Here is a 19,203-nt window from a genome sequence, read left to right on the forward strand (position 1 = left end):
ACCTAGGCATAGTATGGCTGCCTAAAAGCAATTACTAGAAAATGGAAATCAAAGTGTAAATCAACAGTATTTGAAGTAGTGAATATTGTAATAGAGGTAAAAGAACTGGAAGTGAGTTCTTCAGAAAAGGGGTGGAGCAAGTTACATAGAAAAAGACATGGAAATTGTGGAATCCGTAAATTCAGAATAATGTTTTAGAGGAGTGAAATTTAAGGGAAGACAGGAATTGTGTAGTTTATGTAATGCTGGATTGATGATAACTGTATAAAAGAATGTATATGATGTATAATGTTTGTCTCTGTGAACATGTTAATATGGTTTGTTTTCTTGTATGTAAATGTATGTTTGCTAATGTCTTAAGTGATAATTTAATGAACGTGTTAAAATGCTGTTGAAAATAATGCCATTTGACCATATATGTAAGACTTGTGTATATACATAAAATCATGCTTTAAACTAGATGCAGATAGGTACATAATCTATCACAACATATTTAGCAATATGCATACTAAAGACAGGCTAAAGGAAAAGAATGCCATATTAACGATCAGTGAAATGGCAAGAAACACATTGCCTTGCAAAACTTTAATATTGTCTTAAATTATATATTCCAGGGAAAGTTTTACAGTTGTACTGATGAAGCAAAGCATACACCTGAAGAATGCAAGTAAGTGTGTCCTGCCTCTGAAAAGTGATTTGAATGAATTTGAGCATGTACAAAAATAGTACTGCTCTTACTTGTAACATTTCCTTTGGGTTCTTTGCCTTCGACTGGTTCTGGATATATATTTTCTAACATAGATGCTCTTATCTCTTTTTTTTTTTACTTAGACTTGTAGTGCATGCAACTTTTTTATCTGGTTCTTCTTTTGCTTTGCTTTATCATACACAGGTAAGTCTTATGCAGTTGCCTTGGTGTAACTGTGTCCATGTCTTAAATACTTTGGTAAGCATTTGTTGCACTAGTATGCTTCACGATTTTGCATTGTCAGTTTGGGCATCAAACTGACATTTTAGTTCATGTGCTGAATTCATTTTCAGTTTTAGAAATGCATTTTTCTTAATGTGTAGAATTCTTGTGTTTATTAAGGTTGCATTATACGTAAAGGAATTAGATACATTCTTAAATGTGCTTAGCAGGATTTTATACAACCCTGTAATCTCTTTTATCTAGCCGTCCAGGGGCGGCATGTTAAGGTTACCACAGGAGTGGCAAGACTACCTAGAGAAAACAGATCCTTGCCTGGCTCCTTTGGTTTTATAAACATGTTGGTTAATTTTTGCGTTATGCTCAGTTCTACTTTTCTTTAGTCCTTTTCACAAAGTTGATCACTGTCATAAGTCTATAAAACCATTTCTCTGAAAATGCTGTATTACATTTTCTTTCAGCTGCTGCTTTAAGTGCTTTATGAGCTACTGGTCTAACTTTTATAATTTTACTGTTACCTTTGCCACCTGTTTCCCTTATACTACTGTACTGTCTCTTTTAGAGGCACATTCATTGTGTACAAAGACGGAGATGTAACTCATCCTATGGTGAGAGAACGCATTTGGTATGACAGTGAGTTCAACTTTGACAATGTATTATCTGGGATGATGGCCCTTTTCACTGTTTCAACCTTTGAAGGATGGCCTGCGTAAGTCCATTTTCTCAGTGTTATAACTGTTTTAATAAAAGGATGTTTTCATAACAATAAAATGTTATATTCCTGCTAATAAACTATGAAGAAAATATGTCATACTTGTGGGCATGACCCTGTTTTGGTATTGTTTGCATTGTTTAATGTTTTGGCTTTTCTTACAATGTTCAGGGAACCCCTTGTAACTGTGTACTCTTTTCTCTAGTTTTCCTTTGAAAAATTTATTTCAGTCCTGCAAAGTAGCATATGTATGTTCATCCTATGTATGTTCATCCTTAGATCACTGCTTTAGCAGCCTTAGCTGCATAGTAGACTTCCTCTTATCTGGCCTCTCTTTAACCGGCCTCCTGTTTAGCTGACTATCAAATTTCTGCCTTGTCCCTGGCAAAAGACAACAGAGAAGATCAACACTTCCACCTCCTCTGGGCTAAATAATGACATTTGAGTTTTAGACTTCATATTCATTAGTAAAATGCATACCCCCACAAATCTTGTTATTCTAGCAGATAACCTGCAAATGCTATTTTGCATGCTTTTTCTGATTAACCAACCATTCGTTTAGCCAGCATAGGGTCCAGTCCCAGTGAGACCGGATAAGAGGGAGTCTACTGTATGTGTTATGTCCAGTCAAGGATATAAGAGTTGACAAGCTTCTAAAGCTTAAGGACACCTTCCACATGCCCTGGCTGTTGACATCTCAAGTACAGCTGGACAAAATCAGCTGTCTTGGCATGAAGTCATTCAGATCTTTCCTGCCACTAAAGAGTGCTCCTGTTGCTGTTTTTAGAGATTCAGTGGTTGTCTAGTGTTTTTCCAATGCTGGACAGATAATTCCCTTTGAGGAAGAATCTTCCACATTTACTTTTATGACTAAAACAGAACTTTTTACACCAGAGCTGTTTGTTTTTTGCTAGGACTTTTATGTTTTTGAGTGTCACATGGTTCTTTTATTACATTTAGAGATAGAAGTGTTATAAACTCCTTCTAAGGCATGAGGAAAGTATATGTGTCTTAGGCTGAAAACACTACTATGTTCATCATATTGGTCACTGTTGCAGTAACCTTAGCTATATGGGTTATATCCTGCCAAGTATATAACAGCTGGCCAGCTTAGAAAGCTTCAGGGCATTTTTCATGTGCCCAAACCGTCAGCTCAAATCGAGCTGACTAAAAAGACAGGCTTGGGCTCCAAGCCCCCAAGAGCTTTCCTGCCACCAAAAAATACGCTTCACTGAGGCTTTTATGCATCGACCATTGGCTTGTGCAGATAAGCTCCCTTTGGGGGGACAAAAGTTCCATTTAAAAAAAATGTTTTGTTTGGTAACACTGTTCTGTTCTGGAAAGTTATTTTAAAATTAGGAGTTTGTGTCCTTATGGATTGTTATGAAACTGTATTGTACTTTTAAACAAGAGTGCTGTTTTTTGCCTTTCAGTTTAAAAGTATTTTAAAACCCTTTTGTTGAGAAGAAACTGTGTTAAATTTTGCTTTTTGGGCCAGGAAATTTGTTTTGAAGTACTTTTTTTCTTTTGAAAAAAGTGACTTGTAAACATTTTCAATTTTTACTGGCATTTTGTGCATTTTCCACAAGAAAGAGTCCCATTTTTGGCTTGACCATGGAGCAGGCTGTCAGTCTCCTAGTCGTTCTTTCTTCTAACCATAAAAAGAAAAAAATAAGCCTTTGCCATCACAGCAGGCTAGCATTTTGCCTCAGCCACAGGTGGGTGACTCTGCTGCGGTCATTAGTTGTACCTTAGTCTACTCATATTTTACCGTAGATACCTCTGGTGTAGCAGCTACAGCTGCTATGGACTGGGAGTTAGCCATGTCCTCTACAGTTCTTAGGGTCCCTTCAGTGGGCAAGGGAGAAACATTGTTGTTGGTCCTGGGAGAGGGAACAAGAAAGACTTACCTGTTTTTTCAGAGTGTTGTGCCTACCCCTGGGGAAGCTGCTACTGCCAATAATAACACTGTTGGCCCCATTTTTTTATGTCATAAAGAAACAGAAAACTAAACTTGTATCTACTCTTCCTGAAATTTCTTTGGACAGGAATAATTTACTAAGTACGGCTCTGGGTTTAATTCAAGCTGCCCAAAATAATACCGCTGAAGAGTTAACAATCCAATGTTGTTTTGTTTCTCGATAGATAGAACAACTCAAAAATTGTGAAACCAAAATATTTATTAGAGTTAAGTGCTTTTGTCTCCCTTAGAGACTTTTTCAGAACTATGGAAGCAAAGTACATCAAACATTGTAAATACGGGTCTATGTTATATATTCGAATGCTTAATTGTTCGAACCACTAATGATCGACCGTTAGTGATCGAACAATGAAATGTTCGAACATATAAAAATTTGATAGTTACAAAAAAAAAGAAAATATAAAGGCTGTAAGTATGGGGGGCAAGACCACCCTGCACCCCCACACCCCCCGCTACGTAAGTATACCAACTCCGAGTTTGCACTTCAGTGTGTTACAGTGCAGAAATGGAAAATTTCCCATTTCTTACACTGTAGCGCAATCTTGGAGTTGGTATATTTAAGTAGCGGGGGGTGTGGGGGGTGCAGGGGGGCTTGCCCCTCTGCTTACACCCTTTAGTTTTTTTGTTTGTTTAGTTTATTTTTTTAAATTTTTTTTTTAAATATTCGAACATTTAAATGTTCGATCACTAAAGGTCGATCTTCAGTGATTCGAACATTTAAGCATTCAAATATTTAACATAGACCCGTAAAAACAATGATCAGAAATGATTGGTGATAACATCTCAATGCTGTTATGTCATTTCCTGTCCAAACACTGAATATACTTCTAGAAATCATTTGATAAAAAAAAAACTTATAAATAATTCAATGTAATTACTATTGCATATGTATCTAAAGATAAGTAATGATAAAACACTGGGTTGGTATCTCTTCAGAGATGTTATTTATTTATTTATTTATTTTTACCTCTTGAGTCCGCAACTTTGTTGGATTATTGGTTTAATTCAGGCTATTGGTCCTTCTTATAAACTAGTTTCTGGTAAAGAAAAGAGAGATACCTCTTTTTCTGGAGAGAGTCAAGATCCTGAATCTGGACAGGAAGTTGAAGAGAGAGATACAGGGTTTTCTCCTCAGATTTCTGATTCAGACTCTGAGGAAAGCTAAGTTTCTGATTCTTCTTGTGGGGGTTCTCTTTCTCTGAGACTGTTTCCAGAATGTGGCAGTGTTTTCAGTGGAAGAATACTGAAGTGTCTCAGTCCCTCAGAAAATACTATGAGCTATTACAGAAGGAATTAGCAGAATCTTCACCCATTCCTCCAGTTTTGTCACGTTTGGAGGATGAGTGTGTGTTACTGCCTGCAATTTTCCTGACAGTCAGACAGCTGTCCCTAAAAAGGCAAGTAGGATGCATAAAGTTTCTCATTAAGTTTTTATACACTCTTCCCAACCCTGACCCAGCAGATATAACTTTAGTTAATCCTACTGCTGCTAAACATTTAGTTAATTCCAATCCTACTTTTTCTGATAAGGATGGGAAGATTATTGATAAGTATGGGGAAAAAGTATATGCTTCTGCAGCTCTGATTTTCAGAATTTTGAATTGTCAGGCTCATATGTTAGTTTGTTTTGACTAATTGTGAAAGTATGAGAAATGTTTTGTCTCCAGTTTCTTCATATGAGAAAAAGTTTGCTTTAAATACATTATATTCTTCTGTTGTACTAATCACTACTTATTTTTTACAGTGTGTATATGACTCAGTTAATACTTTTTTCAGGGCTTTGGCCACTGTTATTGTTTTGAGAAGGTTTGCTGGCTGCATTCCAATAACCTCTCCGACTATGTTAAAAATGATGTTCTGAATTCTCCTTTGGATAGAGATTTAGTTTTTGGTCCCACTGCTGCAGAGGTGAACAAAAGGTGTGATGAAACTTGATACAGAGAATATATTGAGATTTTTCAGCCCTCCTTTTCCAAATGTTCTAAGGGATTCTCTAACCTCTCATCCACTTTTGGCAAAAAAAAAAATGAACAGTCTGAAGAAAATTCAGGTAAACAAACATTTAAGAAGAAATTGTAAAGGGGTTCCAAAAAGAATTCTAGAACTCCTCAAAACAAAGGACAGTCCAACAAGTCAGAATGACTATTTAAGGGACCCCCCCAGCAGTCTCTTTTCCCTTCCAGAAAGTCTGAAACTCCACTTTTGTCTTAGGCAACAGACAGTTTCAGACAAATGGTAGCAGTAGATTTAAAATATGCTTATCATCACATCCCTATTCACCAAGACTTCAGGCATTTCTTACGGTTTTGTGTGTGCGGATCACATTATTGCTTCTCTGTCTTACCCTTTGGACTATACACTGCACCGAGAAAGTTCACAAAGTGTCTAGCTGTAGTTATAGCTCATTGTAGGCTACAGCGTATCAGAAGTTTTCCAATTTTAGATGACTTGCTTATCTTTGTAGAGTCTTTTTCAGGAATGGCTTGATTGGGTTAGAGATCTCTTACATAAGCTGGAATTCCAAGAGAGCATTCAAAAATGTTTTTTGACTCTTTCAGCCATGATTGTGTTTCTGGAATATCAGCTAGACATCTTCATTCAAAGATCTTTTCTTCCACAGGAAAAAAAATAGAACTCTCGGTCTTTGCTAAGGATTTCCACTCAGACTTCGGTCACTGGGAGGGAATACCTCAGGATTTTGGGTCTCATGGAATCTATGATTCTCATGATACCCATAATAAGATTGCAAATAAGAAAGATTCAATAACATCTGAAGTCTCTTTGGTCCCAACATCAAATCCCAGTGCTGCGCTCTGTCTGATGGGAAATCACTTGATGGAGGCAGCAAATATCTTTAAATCCAGGTCTCCCTTTTCCCTTCCTTTTCCAAAGCAGTCATTTACCACAGATGTCTTGGACTTTGCTTGGGGAGCAGTATGAGGTGAGACAAATGTACAAGGTGTGTGGGACACCAAGGATAAATACATACACATAGATATAAAAGAGATGCTTTCCAGATCAAGGTAGTCAACTGTCTGAATCATCTTTGCTCCCTAGGACTTCTTCAAATTGTCACAGACAATACCAGAGTTATGTGCTACTTCAACAAGCAAGGAGGAACCAGGTTGTACCCTCTTTGCAGGCTAGCAATGTTAGCTTGAGATATAGCTTCAGAGCACAGTCTCACTCTACAGGTGTCCTATGTTCCATCAAAGCAAAATTGTGTGGCAGGCAAGCTAAGTATGACATGGGGAGACCCTCAAGTAGACTTTTTGCCTCCTCTCTGAACAGTCAGGTGGTAAGATTCTGCTCCAGGACACCATGCAAGATGGCCTGGAAGACAAATGCCTTTTATTTTATTTCCCTTGACAGGAATATTCCTGTGTGCTTTTCCACTCTCTCCATTGATACCCAAGCCTCATATAGAGGCTAGTCCTAAATCTTTTCTTTTTCACGCAGTTTGTGAAAGTCCCATTGTTCAAAATTATATCCCTTAACAATCTCTTTCAGATTTTCTGGTAACACTAGGGTCCAGATACAATAAAGCTTAGACTAAGTGTACACAGTATGTATTCAGTAAAATTCTTATCACATTTTTTGTGCTTTTTAGTTACTAAGAAAAGTTACACTAAGTGTACGTGGAGTCTACACTTTATGGTAACCTTTATGAATACCTGTCAGTATTTAAAATTGCATGAATATTGGTAGGAAAACTAAAATTAGGAGGAATAAGGAGTGAGTTTTGTCTGTGTTGTCTGTTTACTCAGAACAGTGTACACTTAGTGTACACTTAGTGTATGCGTTATTGAATCCGGCCCTACATTTAAAAGATGCTTATTGTCATTCTGCTTTAGCCTTGAATTTTATGGTTTTCTTTGTCTCGATTTCACTTTCAGTTCTCTTCATTACCCTTTTTGTTATCCACCATCTATGAGTATTCACAAAGTGTTTAGCACCAGTGATAGCCTATGTCATACTGCAAGGTATTCATATTTTTCTTCATTGAAAGGAATTGCTTATCTTTGCAGTGTCTTTTTTTGAAGTGTCAGGAATCCCGCACTTGGATAAAAGATCTCTTTCACTGACTGGATTTCCAGGAGAGCATTTAAAAATCTTGTTTGACTTCCTTGCACACAATTTTATTCCTGTGGTGTCTCCTAGATAAGATAACTAACATCCAAACATCCAAACTAAGGATAAATAGGAGATGCACACACACACACACACACACACACACACACACACACACACACACACACACACACACACACACACACACAAACCATTCAGTAAAAAAATACAAGAAAAACTCCTACACTAAGGCTAAAACAAGATTGGCATAGGAATTGGTGCATGGAATTCCCATAGCAACCCCCCCAAGGTATATCAGCTGAAATTTATACTGACTACTGCACTGAGAATGTAATATATCTTGCAAGATGCGATGCTTGCACCAATCCAATTTTTATATAGGCAAAACAAATAGAAGATTGAAAGATTGCATCTTGCAGCACTTAAGTGACATTAGACTGACGAACAACAGGAACGCATTGTTCCAACATAAGGTTACTCATCCATTACATAATTTTTCTTTTTTAGTTCTTCAGATTTGTAAGCTGAATATAAAAAGGAGGTGATCTACGTAATTTTACAGAAGTGGATGAAGCCCAATGGATAGCCGACCTACAAGCTGACAGTGTTCCTGGTTTAAATGCACTCCTGCCATTAAAGCCTGTGCTGAGAGGTTGCAGGCTTAAACACTGACATTTGTCTGGTTTTAGCCTGATATAGGGCTTGTCCTTCTATGGCCAATAATATTTAAGATGAAGAGGGTGTTGTCACAAATGATATTGTCTGATTGGTTGATGTATTGTATTAATTATTTTTGGTTTTTATGAATGGTGATCTGAGGAAGGAAGTCTCTGAAAGCGTTTATATTTGTTTTATATGTATGTTTTACTTTTGCTTAGTTGTTATTAAATTGATACTTTTCTCCATCTGAGTCTGGGAAGTTCTTGTTTTGTTCATGTTTGCCATTCTTGTGGACCCATACAGACTCTTTTCCATCACTAGCTGTTACTTTTTATAAGTGTCGATGTTCAGATAGATCATTACTGCTGTAGCCACTCATTCCCATTATCCTGCACCTCCATTTTTGAGTAAGTTTTGCAGATAGGTTGTGGGCATTCATTTTTATTTACCAGACATTGTCTTGTTTCAGGGCTGTAACCTCCCTCTTCCACTTGACATGAAAGCTATGAAGGCTGTTATGTCCTAGGTAGGATATAACTTATATAACTAAGGCTAAAACAACTTACACAACTATAATATAAGGGCAATGCTATCAACTGCTCAAATTGTTAAATATTCAATGTGTGGTGTGAATCAAATTCAAGAGCCTCAAAAGAAACATTAAATGAGTTTGCCAGCTGTTACTAATGTCTAAACACCCTGTCGCCAAACCAATGTTCAATACCTGTTTTGAGTATGGGACTTCCAAACATCCTATGTTGGCTATCTTTAAACTTATCCCAAGAAACATTAATCTTAGGTGACCTAAACAATGATTGGCAATCTTGCAGTAACAAACACCCTACTAGCCACATTAAACTTTATGGGTTTGCTCAAACTATCACCTCCACCACTAGGGTAAATAAAGCCAACAACAAAGAAAGTATCCTAGATTGGATACTCACCAACAATCAGCCCCATACTTATTTATTTATTTATTTATTTATTTATTTTACATTTGTTGACCGGGCTAGTCTAGCTGGATTTATTTCCGTTTTCAGTAGAGGCCCAGGGAGAAAAGCTCCACACAAAATACAACAATATTATATGTTAGTAATAAGCTAATTATTAACAAAATCTAACAAAAAGACAAGCCACACTAAACTCTAGTAGACAAAACGACAGAGTCAGATTACAGAGCATATTAATTAATGGAATAAAGTTGACACCAAAATGATAGCATGTAATAAAAGGAAGATATTAGAGTACAAGCGACAAGAAGAAAAGAGGGAGTAACACAAAAGTTAGAAGAGAGGAAGAGGGAGTAGAACAGTCGAGAAGTGAAGAGTCAACAGAGAAGACAAAAAGAAGAGAGGGGAGAGAATGAGAGGAGTAGGTCCGAGCATAGAAGGAATCCAAAGGTCACAGGATAATTTTGGTAGTAGCTTAACAAGAAATGATACGAGTAGATGAAAAGAGGGAGTAACACAAAAGTTAGAAGAGAGGAAGAGGCAGTAGAACAGTCGAAAAGTGAAAAGTCAAAAGAGAAGACAAAGAGAAGAGAGGGGAGAGAAAGAGAGGAGTAGGTCTAAGCAAAGAAGGAGTCCAAAGGGCACAGGGTAATCTTGGTAGTAACTTAACTGATAAGTTAAACATAAGAGTAGATGAAACGATAGGGGTAGAGTGAAGAAAGTTAGTCAGGTGTACTTCAAGAACAAAGCCAGTGATTTTGGAAGTACAGTTTAATTTTATGTTTGAAGAGAGGTAAAGAAGTGATCAGTGTTATATCCCTAGGTAAAAGATTCCATATTCTACCTACAGAATTAGTGAATAGAGTCGCCAGCTGAGTTGTTGGACTTTATAGATCTGGCCAAGAGTTTACAAGAGGATCGAAGGGACGTAAGATTGCTATAAGGGATAAAAAGTTGTGAGAGTATAGGGGTGTTATCAGGTTGGTGCAGTATTTTATGGGCAATAGTGAGTTGTGAGATTACAAGAGAGTTTTGTAGTTTTAGCCAGCCTAAAAGTTTCAAATTAAGACAGTGATGGGTTCTGAAGGGGTTACCAGTGGCGAAGCGGGCAATATTGTTATAGCAAGTAGCTAGTTTGTTTAGGTTAGCTTTCTTGAGGTTAGTGAAGATCAGAGAGGCATAAAAGAGAGTGGATGTAAGATGGGAGTGGGCGATAGTAGCTCTAGTAGATGGGGTTAGAAAAGGTTTAATACGGTATAAGGATCATATTTTTCTGTTAACTGATTTGATGGTGTTGTTGATGTGTTGATCAAAAGTGAGATTATTATCGATGGTTATTCCTAACAGTTTAGTTGTAGAGTCAGGAGAGATGACAGTGGTGTTGTTTGACAGGATGGTGAAATTTAATGGGGAGGTCCGAGTGGTTGGGGAGAAGAGAAGAAGTTTAGTTTTTTTAGCATTAAGAAGGAGGTAACGTCTAGTAAACCATGTTTCTACTGTACTGAAAATATTTTGAGTTAGTGAGATTAGATCTGAAGAGGAAGATGCAGAGCAAATAATGAAATGAAACAGGAACCCTCCCTGATGATATAAGTGAACACTTACTTACCTACATTATCAGGCTCAAAACTAACCCTCCTACCCAAGGTATAACTAGAACAATCAGAACCAAAAAAAAACTTCAATTTGGAATTCTTTCAAAAGGAACTGAATGCTTGTAACTGGTCCCCTTAAAACACCTTTCTCTCGATGAAGCTGTAGATTACTTTAATGCTAAATTCCTGGCCATACTTAACTACCATGCCCCCACTCGCTCTATTAGAATTAGAACCAAATCTGACCCTTGGCTCTCAAAAGAAACAAAGCTAAAAATCCAACTCAGAAATAAGATCTGGATCAAATCCCACTCAACTAAAAACATAACAGATTACCAACACTATAAACTACGGAGAAATGAGACCAAAAAGGCGATAATGACCGATAAAAAAAAATATTACCTAAAATCTCAGCAAACTCGCAAAAACAACCCACAAAAGTTCTTGGCTAACATAAATCAGCTACTACAGCCAAGTAAACCTATCACACCCAACCCACAAGGATCTGACATAAAGAATCCCAACCAAATTGCTAATGACTTTAATTCCTTCTTCACTGAAACAATTCAAACTCTAGCCAGTCAACTCTCTAGAAATGACACAACTATATCCAACTGTACCTTAAATCCACCTCCCCCTTTTCTCTTCCAACCTGTCCCTACAACTTACATTCTCTCCCTTATCAAAAAACTCAAACCTTGCACCCCCTCTGCTGACCTACTACCCGCCGAATACTTGCAATTAGCAGCCAGATCCATAGCCTACCCAATTTCCATACTCATCAACAGAACCATCACAGAGGGATATGTCCCAAAACTTTGGAAAGTCTCCCATATTATCCCACTTCACAAGGGTGGAAATTCTACTGAAATTTCAAACTACCGCCCTATAGCCCTGCTCTCTCCCTTATCAAAAATTATGGAAAGAAGTATACACAAGCAACTGCTGGACCATCTTCTCCAAAATAACTTACTTTCTAATACTCAACATGGCTTTAGACCTTCCCACAGTACTACCACTGCCCTCCTCTCCTTTACAGACACAATCAACAAAAATCGCAACCATAACACGCTTTCCTCAGCACTCTTCTTAGACCTGTCCAAGGCTTTTGACATGGTCAACCACCAAATACTCATGCACATTCTCCAATCTTTGTCACTAGAAACCCAACCCATTAACTGGTTCAAATCCTACTTAAATGACAGACACCAAGCAGTACTCCGGAACTCCACCCTATCTTCCCAGCTGCCTGTTAACATTGGTGTCCCCAAAGGGTCCATACTAGGTCCCCTCCTGTTTTCTTTGTTTATCAATGACCTCCACCAAGTAGTTCCCCAAGCTACATGCATTCAATACGCAGACGACTCCACACTCATTTGCTCAGCCACATCAGTACCTGATCTTCACTCCCTTACACAACACATATTTTACTCCGTTGAAGAATGGTTTTCTCAACGCTGTCTCCTACTTAACCCAAATAAAACTAAACTCCTTCTCTTTACACCCTCCAGTAAATCTCCACCTATAGACTTTATAATAACATCTAAAAATGGCACACCTATATCACAAGATCCCACTACTAAACTATTAGGAATTACCATAGACAACAACCTTAACTTTGATACCCATATAAGCAACACTTTGAAAAATATTAACAAAAAAATAGGCTCTCTTTACCGGATCAAACCTTTCCTCACTCCAGAATCTAGAATCACTATTACCCACTCCCACCTTATCTCTCCCCTCCTCTATGCCTCACCCATATTTACTAACTTGTCAAAAAAGAATCTTCTTAAATTAGAAAACTCTTACCACAACATAGCCAGATTTGCTACAGGTAACCCTTTCAGAACCCACCATTGTACTAATCTAAAGCAACTAGGCTGGCTTGAATTTCAGCAGCAACTTAAAATTAATCAATTAACCATAGCAATCAAATACTGTATCAACCTGACAAAACACCTATACTATCTACCCTTATCTACCCCTACCATAACCTAAAATCTCTAAGATCCGCACACAAACTTCTTGTAAATATTGACAAAGCAAACAACAAAGCTGGTGATTCCCTCTTTTCCAACACTGTTGGAAAACAACTGGAACCTGCTTCCCTCTGAACTTTCTACTATTCCCTCAAAATCTCTCTTCAAAAAGAGACTTAAACTCCACCTCATATCACAATGGCTGTGCCCCTGTACTAATCCTTACTAACTCTAGCCCTTCACACCTGACTAAAACCTATATCTTATAACCTATAACCTACCTCTTATTTGCATCCACTGTCATATTTCTCCTTCCTACTATTTCAAAAAAAAAAAAAAAAAAAACACAATTGTACATTTTGCTAGTATTTCTTCAAAATGTCACTTGTAACATCCTTGTCACAATTATTGTTAACAGTTATGTTACAACTAATGTATTTTCACATTTTATAACTATGTCTGCAGTTATAATGCTTTTTATTTTTCTGTTTGTACTCTTTTTGTACTCTTTTTTACTCTTTACTATCATGTTATTTCTTTAATGTAAATTCATCTTAAACTCTGGAGCTTATCTCCCTGGGCCTCTACTGAAAATGGACATGTATCCAGCTAGACTAGCCCGGTCAACAAATGTAAAATAAAATGAATAAAATAAAGATGGCTGCATACTGATCAGCAGCATAATTTCAGTTCTGCCAGTGTGAAATGAAAGCAAAAACTGGCAAATAACTGCCAGTGAAATTGTCAGATAGGGTAACATTCTGTTACTGGCTAGCAAGTACACTGCCTGTATGCCAGCAAAAAAGGAATTTAGAGAACCAGAAGGAAAATAAACCAGAAAAGGTTAAGAAAAGAAAAACACTGGCTGGGAAGAATTCTGCAGGTGTTTAGCAAAAAAAGTAGTTCAAGCTTTAGCTTTGGTACAAGAGATGGCTTCCAATAATTTAGAGGAAAAAAAATCAAGTGTACTCAGAGGTGATTAAAATAATTGAAACACTGAAGTAATATATCAACTCAAATAACTAATGGCTGGAGAAATAGAAGAAGCTTTAAGTAGCTATTCAGATGAAGTGATAAAACTGCAAAAATCAGTGGTTGAAATGAAGAAAAGTCTGGCTGTGTTTGAGGCCTCTCAAGAAGAGCTGTTTCAAAAAATGGTTGAGTTAGAAAATAGAATATGCAGGAAAAATGAAATTTTTTGCTGTACTAGATATATCGGATGGAACAGTCAGTATTAATTTTATGAAAGCACAAATAAACAACTGATCCAATATTCCATACCAGGCTTTCTTAATTGAAAGGACACAAATGTTTGCTCCAAACCTGGCCATAAGAAAGTAGACAAGACCTATACTGGCAAAGATGCAGTCTTGCCTACAGAAAGAGATTATCTTAAAACTGTGGAAAAAGGGAAAAGTTTTACAAACTGGAGACACAGAGTATTTGTGGAAAATTATTGTTCACTACACACCAGGCAGAAGAGAGGCAAATTTATCCAGACAATCAGGGAATGCCAAGAGGCAGGTGTGAGATTCAAGCTGCTTTATCTACCTGTCTTCAGAACATTTTTTTCCGTGGAGGATTAAGTACATTTTGGGCTGCAGATTGGGCTAAAGAAGAAATAAAAATAATGTTGATTAAAAAAAAGTGAGACACAAACAGTTCAGGACACTACTTCTCATTCTTCTGACAATAGAGCTCATAGAGAGACTTTGCCCATAAAACTTTTTCCAATGTTCCAAAAGAAAATTCTTAAGAGACAGAAAAAAGTGCATGAGTTGACTAGAACAGACAGGAGAACCCTGGACTTGAACCAGAGTTTGGTGTTGGGAGATGAACAGAATGAACACCAACAACACTAAAATTATTGAATAAATGGGGCACTACAAAGCATCAGCTACATGTGTGAAATGTGGCTTTGCCAGAAAATGTAGCTAAGAAAGCCTGGGCTTTTACTGACTTTAGAACCAGAGCAACCACAGTGAAGGAAAACAAACAGCTTTATTAACAAATATCCACGTGGAGCGCTTTCTTCCCCTGAAGTTACAAGGGACTGCCTCAGATCAAAATTCAAAACCCCAACCCAGCCGTTTATAATACCCAATTGTCAGTTACTGAATAATTAGTACTAATTAAAAAAATTCACTTCAAAAAGAATCATCTAAAAATATTTTATATTAAAAGAATACAATTATAATGTCCATTAATCGTTAACGTTTTTCCATTCTGAACAAACTGATCACCTGTCTCAAGAATGTGTGGACAGAAATTACACCTCTTGCATTTAAAATTCCCTTTACTTCTGTTGCTAACATTCACAGTGTTATGTTTACCCATTTCCAGAATGTTTCTGAAGGACCTATCTTTTTTGTCCCACATTTTGATCAAATTGTAGTATATCCCAGTTGTTAAAAATTGTATCAACAACTTTCCATGCATCTTGATTAAAAGTTGTTATGAAGCCTATATTAAAATTTTCCGTCTTGTTATATAACTCCAAAATATTACTCCCATCACTGGCACTGTTAACATTGTTCAAGACTGGCTTGTATGTAGCATTATTACGCTTATGTATAATCTCCTCACTAATGTCATCCAATAATTCCTGGGGATACCCTCTGGCCTTAAACATTTTCAAAATAAATTGCATTTCGTCCAAGAAGGTGGTATCTGAGCTCACCATCCTGGCAACCCATACCAACTGCTCCTTTACTATCAACTTTTTTTTGAAAATAAGGATGTGCACTAGTGAATTCTAAATATGAGTTTGAGAAAGTTGGCTTTCTGTATATTCCAGATTCCAAACTATTCTCATCAGTAATGGTTAGATTTACATCCAAGTATGATATACTAGTTTTACTATGTATGTGTGTAAATTATAAAAAACTCATGGTACTATTTATATAATCATAAAATTGACACAATTCATGCTCATTGCCCTTCCAAATAATGAAAGGGTCATCCAAAAACCTTGTATAATACTGAATATTGGAATGATATTCACCTTGCATGATGTACAGTTGTTCTCAGAATATAACATATAACATAACATAATTTGCAAAGACAGGGGCACAGGTTGCCCCCATCGCCACCCCTGTACTTTACTTATAATACTGTCCTTCAAAAACAGCTCCTGTATTTTACAAAAAAAGCATCAAACCAGGCATGTCCAAGGGGTCAGCTTCCGGTGATTTCTCCTATCCACCTGGTGAATCTGGGCATACTGGGGCAATGCAGCAATTGCCTCATGTACACAGACAACTCTCTCCTCCTACCACCCAACACTGCAACCTGTGAGAGATGCACTTACATAACCAAACTGGAAGCAAAGCTCTCGCCACCCAAGATTGTGCTAGACAGTCAAGAGGAGAAGGTTAACACCCGCATTACACCTCAAGCAACACATAGCCCTTCTTAACCCACACCACCAACACCCACACATAGCAACATTAAATCCACATATGCGGAGGCCCTTAACTGTAACCTGCCCAAGCAACAAGGACCTCTGAAGCTGAAATGCAAACAAACATCAATCACAACCAAAATGTCACATAGCTTACAATACCAGTGTGCCATCCAGCAACAGCCCCTTAAGGCAAGACAATGTACCTAACACTTTAGTCATAGGTGACTCTATAGTCAGGCACACTAACGTCCCATTCACCAGGCTGAACAAGGAGAAAATTACAGTCAGCTGCCTGTCGGGTGCCAGGATCCGCAACATAACGCATGCACTCAAGTCACTCCAGAACAAGTACAAATACAACTCTGTCACTGTCCATGTTGGAGTGAATGGCTTGAGACATACCTCCCTGGACTACATGAAAAGAGACATGGAAGAGCTCTCGGATTATGTGGCCCAGGAAGTTTTGACCCTAGACCTGAGTAGCATCCTGCCCTTGCCCAGAATAATACCACAATATAAGGACAAAATGATTGACTTCAACAATTGGCTAAGCTTCTGGTGTCATTCAAAGGGGATCCAGTATCTGTCTGCCTGGGACGACATGATCGACAGACCACGATGCCTTGCCAGAGATAGTCTGCACCTGTCACCCCTGGGATTCAGGTTACTGGCTAAGGCTCTTGCCAGCCCTGTTGTGCCTTTTTTAGGCAAAGTTCAAGGGACAAAACCATCATTGTAACAGGTACAAGCATGCAAATTCTGAAGGTAATGCTACTCAATGCTAGATGTCTAAACCTCAAAATGCACTCTCTCGAGGCACTCCTAAAAATGGAGAACATCGATATCTGTGCAGTAACTGAGACCTGGTTCAAGGCTCCAGAGAGAACCCCTGCAATACCAGACTACAACTTTTACCACACTTTTCTGCCACCAAACCAGGACCGAAACACTAAAGGTGGAGGAGTGTCCATTTTCACCAAGGATATTCATACCATCAGGCTAGTTGCCCAATACAATGCATCTGAAATTCTCCAGGTGCAACTAACACTATGTAAGACTGCAATCCAAGTTGTAGCTTGCTACAGAACCCCCACCATGCTCCAAGATTCTCACTATGCCTTTCTAAGCATACAGGAAAATATTAAGATACAACCAAACACCCTAATACTGGGTGATTTCAACTACCCTGCCATTAGCTGGGAAAACTAATCGTGTACCAACACCTTTTCCCAACAGTTCTTGGAATTCATAAATTTCAACGCCCTGGATCAACTAAACCATAGTCCTACCAGGGGCTCCTATATCCTAGACCTGGTTATTACCAACATGGGAAATCGACGCTCCACACCTATGGTCACCGCCTCGTTGGTCAGGTCTGACCATAAGTTAATCACCCTTAACATCCACATCCCACTCCCACCCCCCCCCCAGTAAGAAAATCTCCATAAAAAAACTTCTCCAAAGCCAACTTCATGCTACTCAAGTCAGAAGTGACAAACTTCATGACACCCATGCAGACTGGAACTGAAAGTTCGACTGCTGAATCCTACACTAAGGCACTGTACGAGCACATCCTCTCATGCATGAATCGTGCCATCCCAGATAGAACCAAGATGCTCTCCTCCAAAAAAAAGAAGCCAATCTGGTGGTCCCCTGTCATAAACAAATTTTACAACAAAAGGAAGAAACTGTTGCAGAAAAGAGGAAAATCCCAGGATGCGAAAAACTCCCTTACCAACCTCAGTAAGACGCTGAGATCCCTTTTATATCCTGCAAAGCTAGTTATGAAAATAAAATTGCCAAAGATTCCAAAGACAACCACAAGGCATTCTATAGATATGTCAAGAATCTAAATGGCAATGCTCAGATCTGCTCTGAGCTACAACAGAATGGCATTAAATATACTGATCCCAAGGATGTTGCCAATATCCTGGCAGATCAGTTCAGTGCCAACTTCTCCTCCTCTCACCCCCTAAACGGCCAATCTCAATACCAGAAGATTGCCATATTCCGGTAATAACAGCAACACAGGTAAAAACACACTCTCCAAAGCTAAGAATACAGCATCATTGGGACCAGATGACATCCCGGGCTGTGTATTACATGAACTACAGAATGAACTGGCACCTCACCTAAGTGTCATGTTTAATCATAGCCTCACCTCAGGCTTCATGCCCACTGAGTGGCGCACAGCTACAGTTATCCCACTCCACAAGGGGGGATCCACCTTGGATCCCAGGAACTACCGCCCCATCAGTCTGACGAGTCTGATCTGCAAGGTCATGGAACGTATTATCATGGAGCTTATAAACAAAGACATTGGCAACCTTCAAACACTGGACCCTACCCAGTTTGGGTTCGTGAAGGGCCAGTCTTGTCTCCTGAACCTTATTGACTTCTTTGAATCAGTCTCCAGAGCCGTGGACGAGGGTAAGGCAGTCCACACAGCTTATCTGGACCACGCCAAGACCTTTGACACCATCCCCCACTCTGGAATTATAGATAGACTTACTAAGCTGAGCATTAATCCCTACGTCACTCGATGGGTTGCCAACTGGCTTACTGACAGAACCCACACTGTAAAATTAGCCGACTCCAAATCCAGCTCCAGACAAGTGGAGTACCTCAGGGTTCAGTCTTGGGACCGTTTTGCTTGGCATCTACTTCTCTGAAGTACAGGCCAACACTAAGGGACTCTGACTAACAAAGTTCGCAGATGACTGCAAACTGGGAACCATTATTGAATCCCCAAATGATGTGGATACTCTACAAAAGGGCCTTACAGAAACAGATGCTTGGTGCCAGAGCCATGGGCTCAAGCTCAGTGCCAAGAAATGCATAGTAATCCCCTTTGGGAAAAAAACATGTATCCCTGAATTACCACTTGGGTGGCAGTA

General features: G+C 38.5%; 1 protein-coding gene across 1 annotated transcript in view; it reads left to right on the forward strand.

Moving 5' to 3' along the window:
• CACNA1F (calcium voltage-gated channel subunit alpha1 F) overlaps positions 1-19,203 on the forward strand; it is a 4,101,209-nt gene that overhangs the window by 2,709,412 nt on the left and 1,372,594 nt on the right. The window contains 2 exon segments of the mRNA XM_044079296.1: positions 615-667; positions 1,491-1,637. Of these exon segments, the coding sequence (XP_043935231.1) occupies positions 615-667; positions 1,491-1,637 (200 nt within the window).

Source organism: Protopterus annectens, chromosome 8.part0 (assembly GCF_019279795.1).
Source record: "Protopterus annectens isolate FY-2018-M chromosome 8.part0, PAN1.0, whole genome shotgun sequence".
NCBI lineage: Eukaryota > Metazoa > Chordata > Ceratodontiformes > Protopteridae > Protopterus > Protopterus annectens.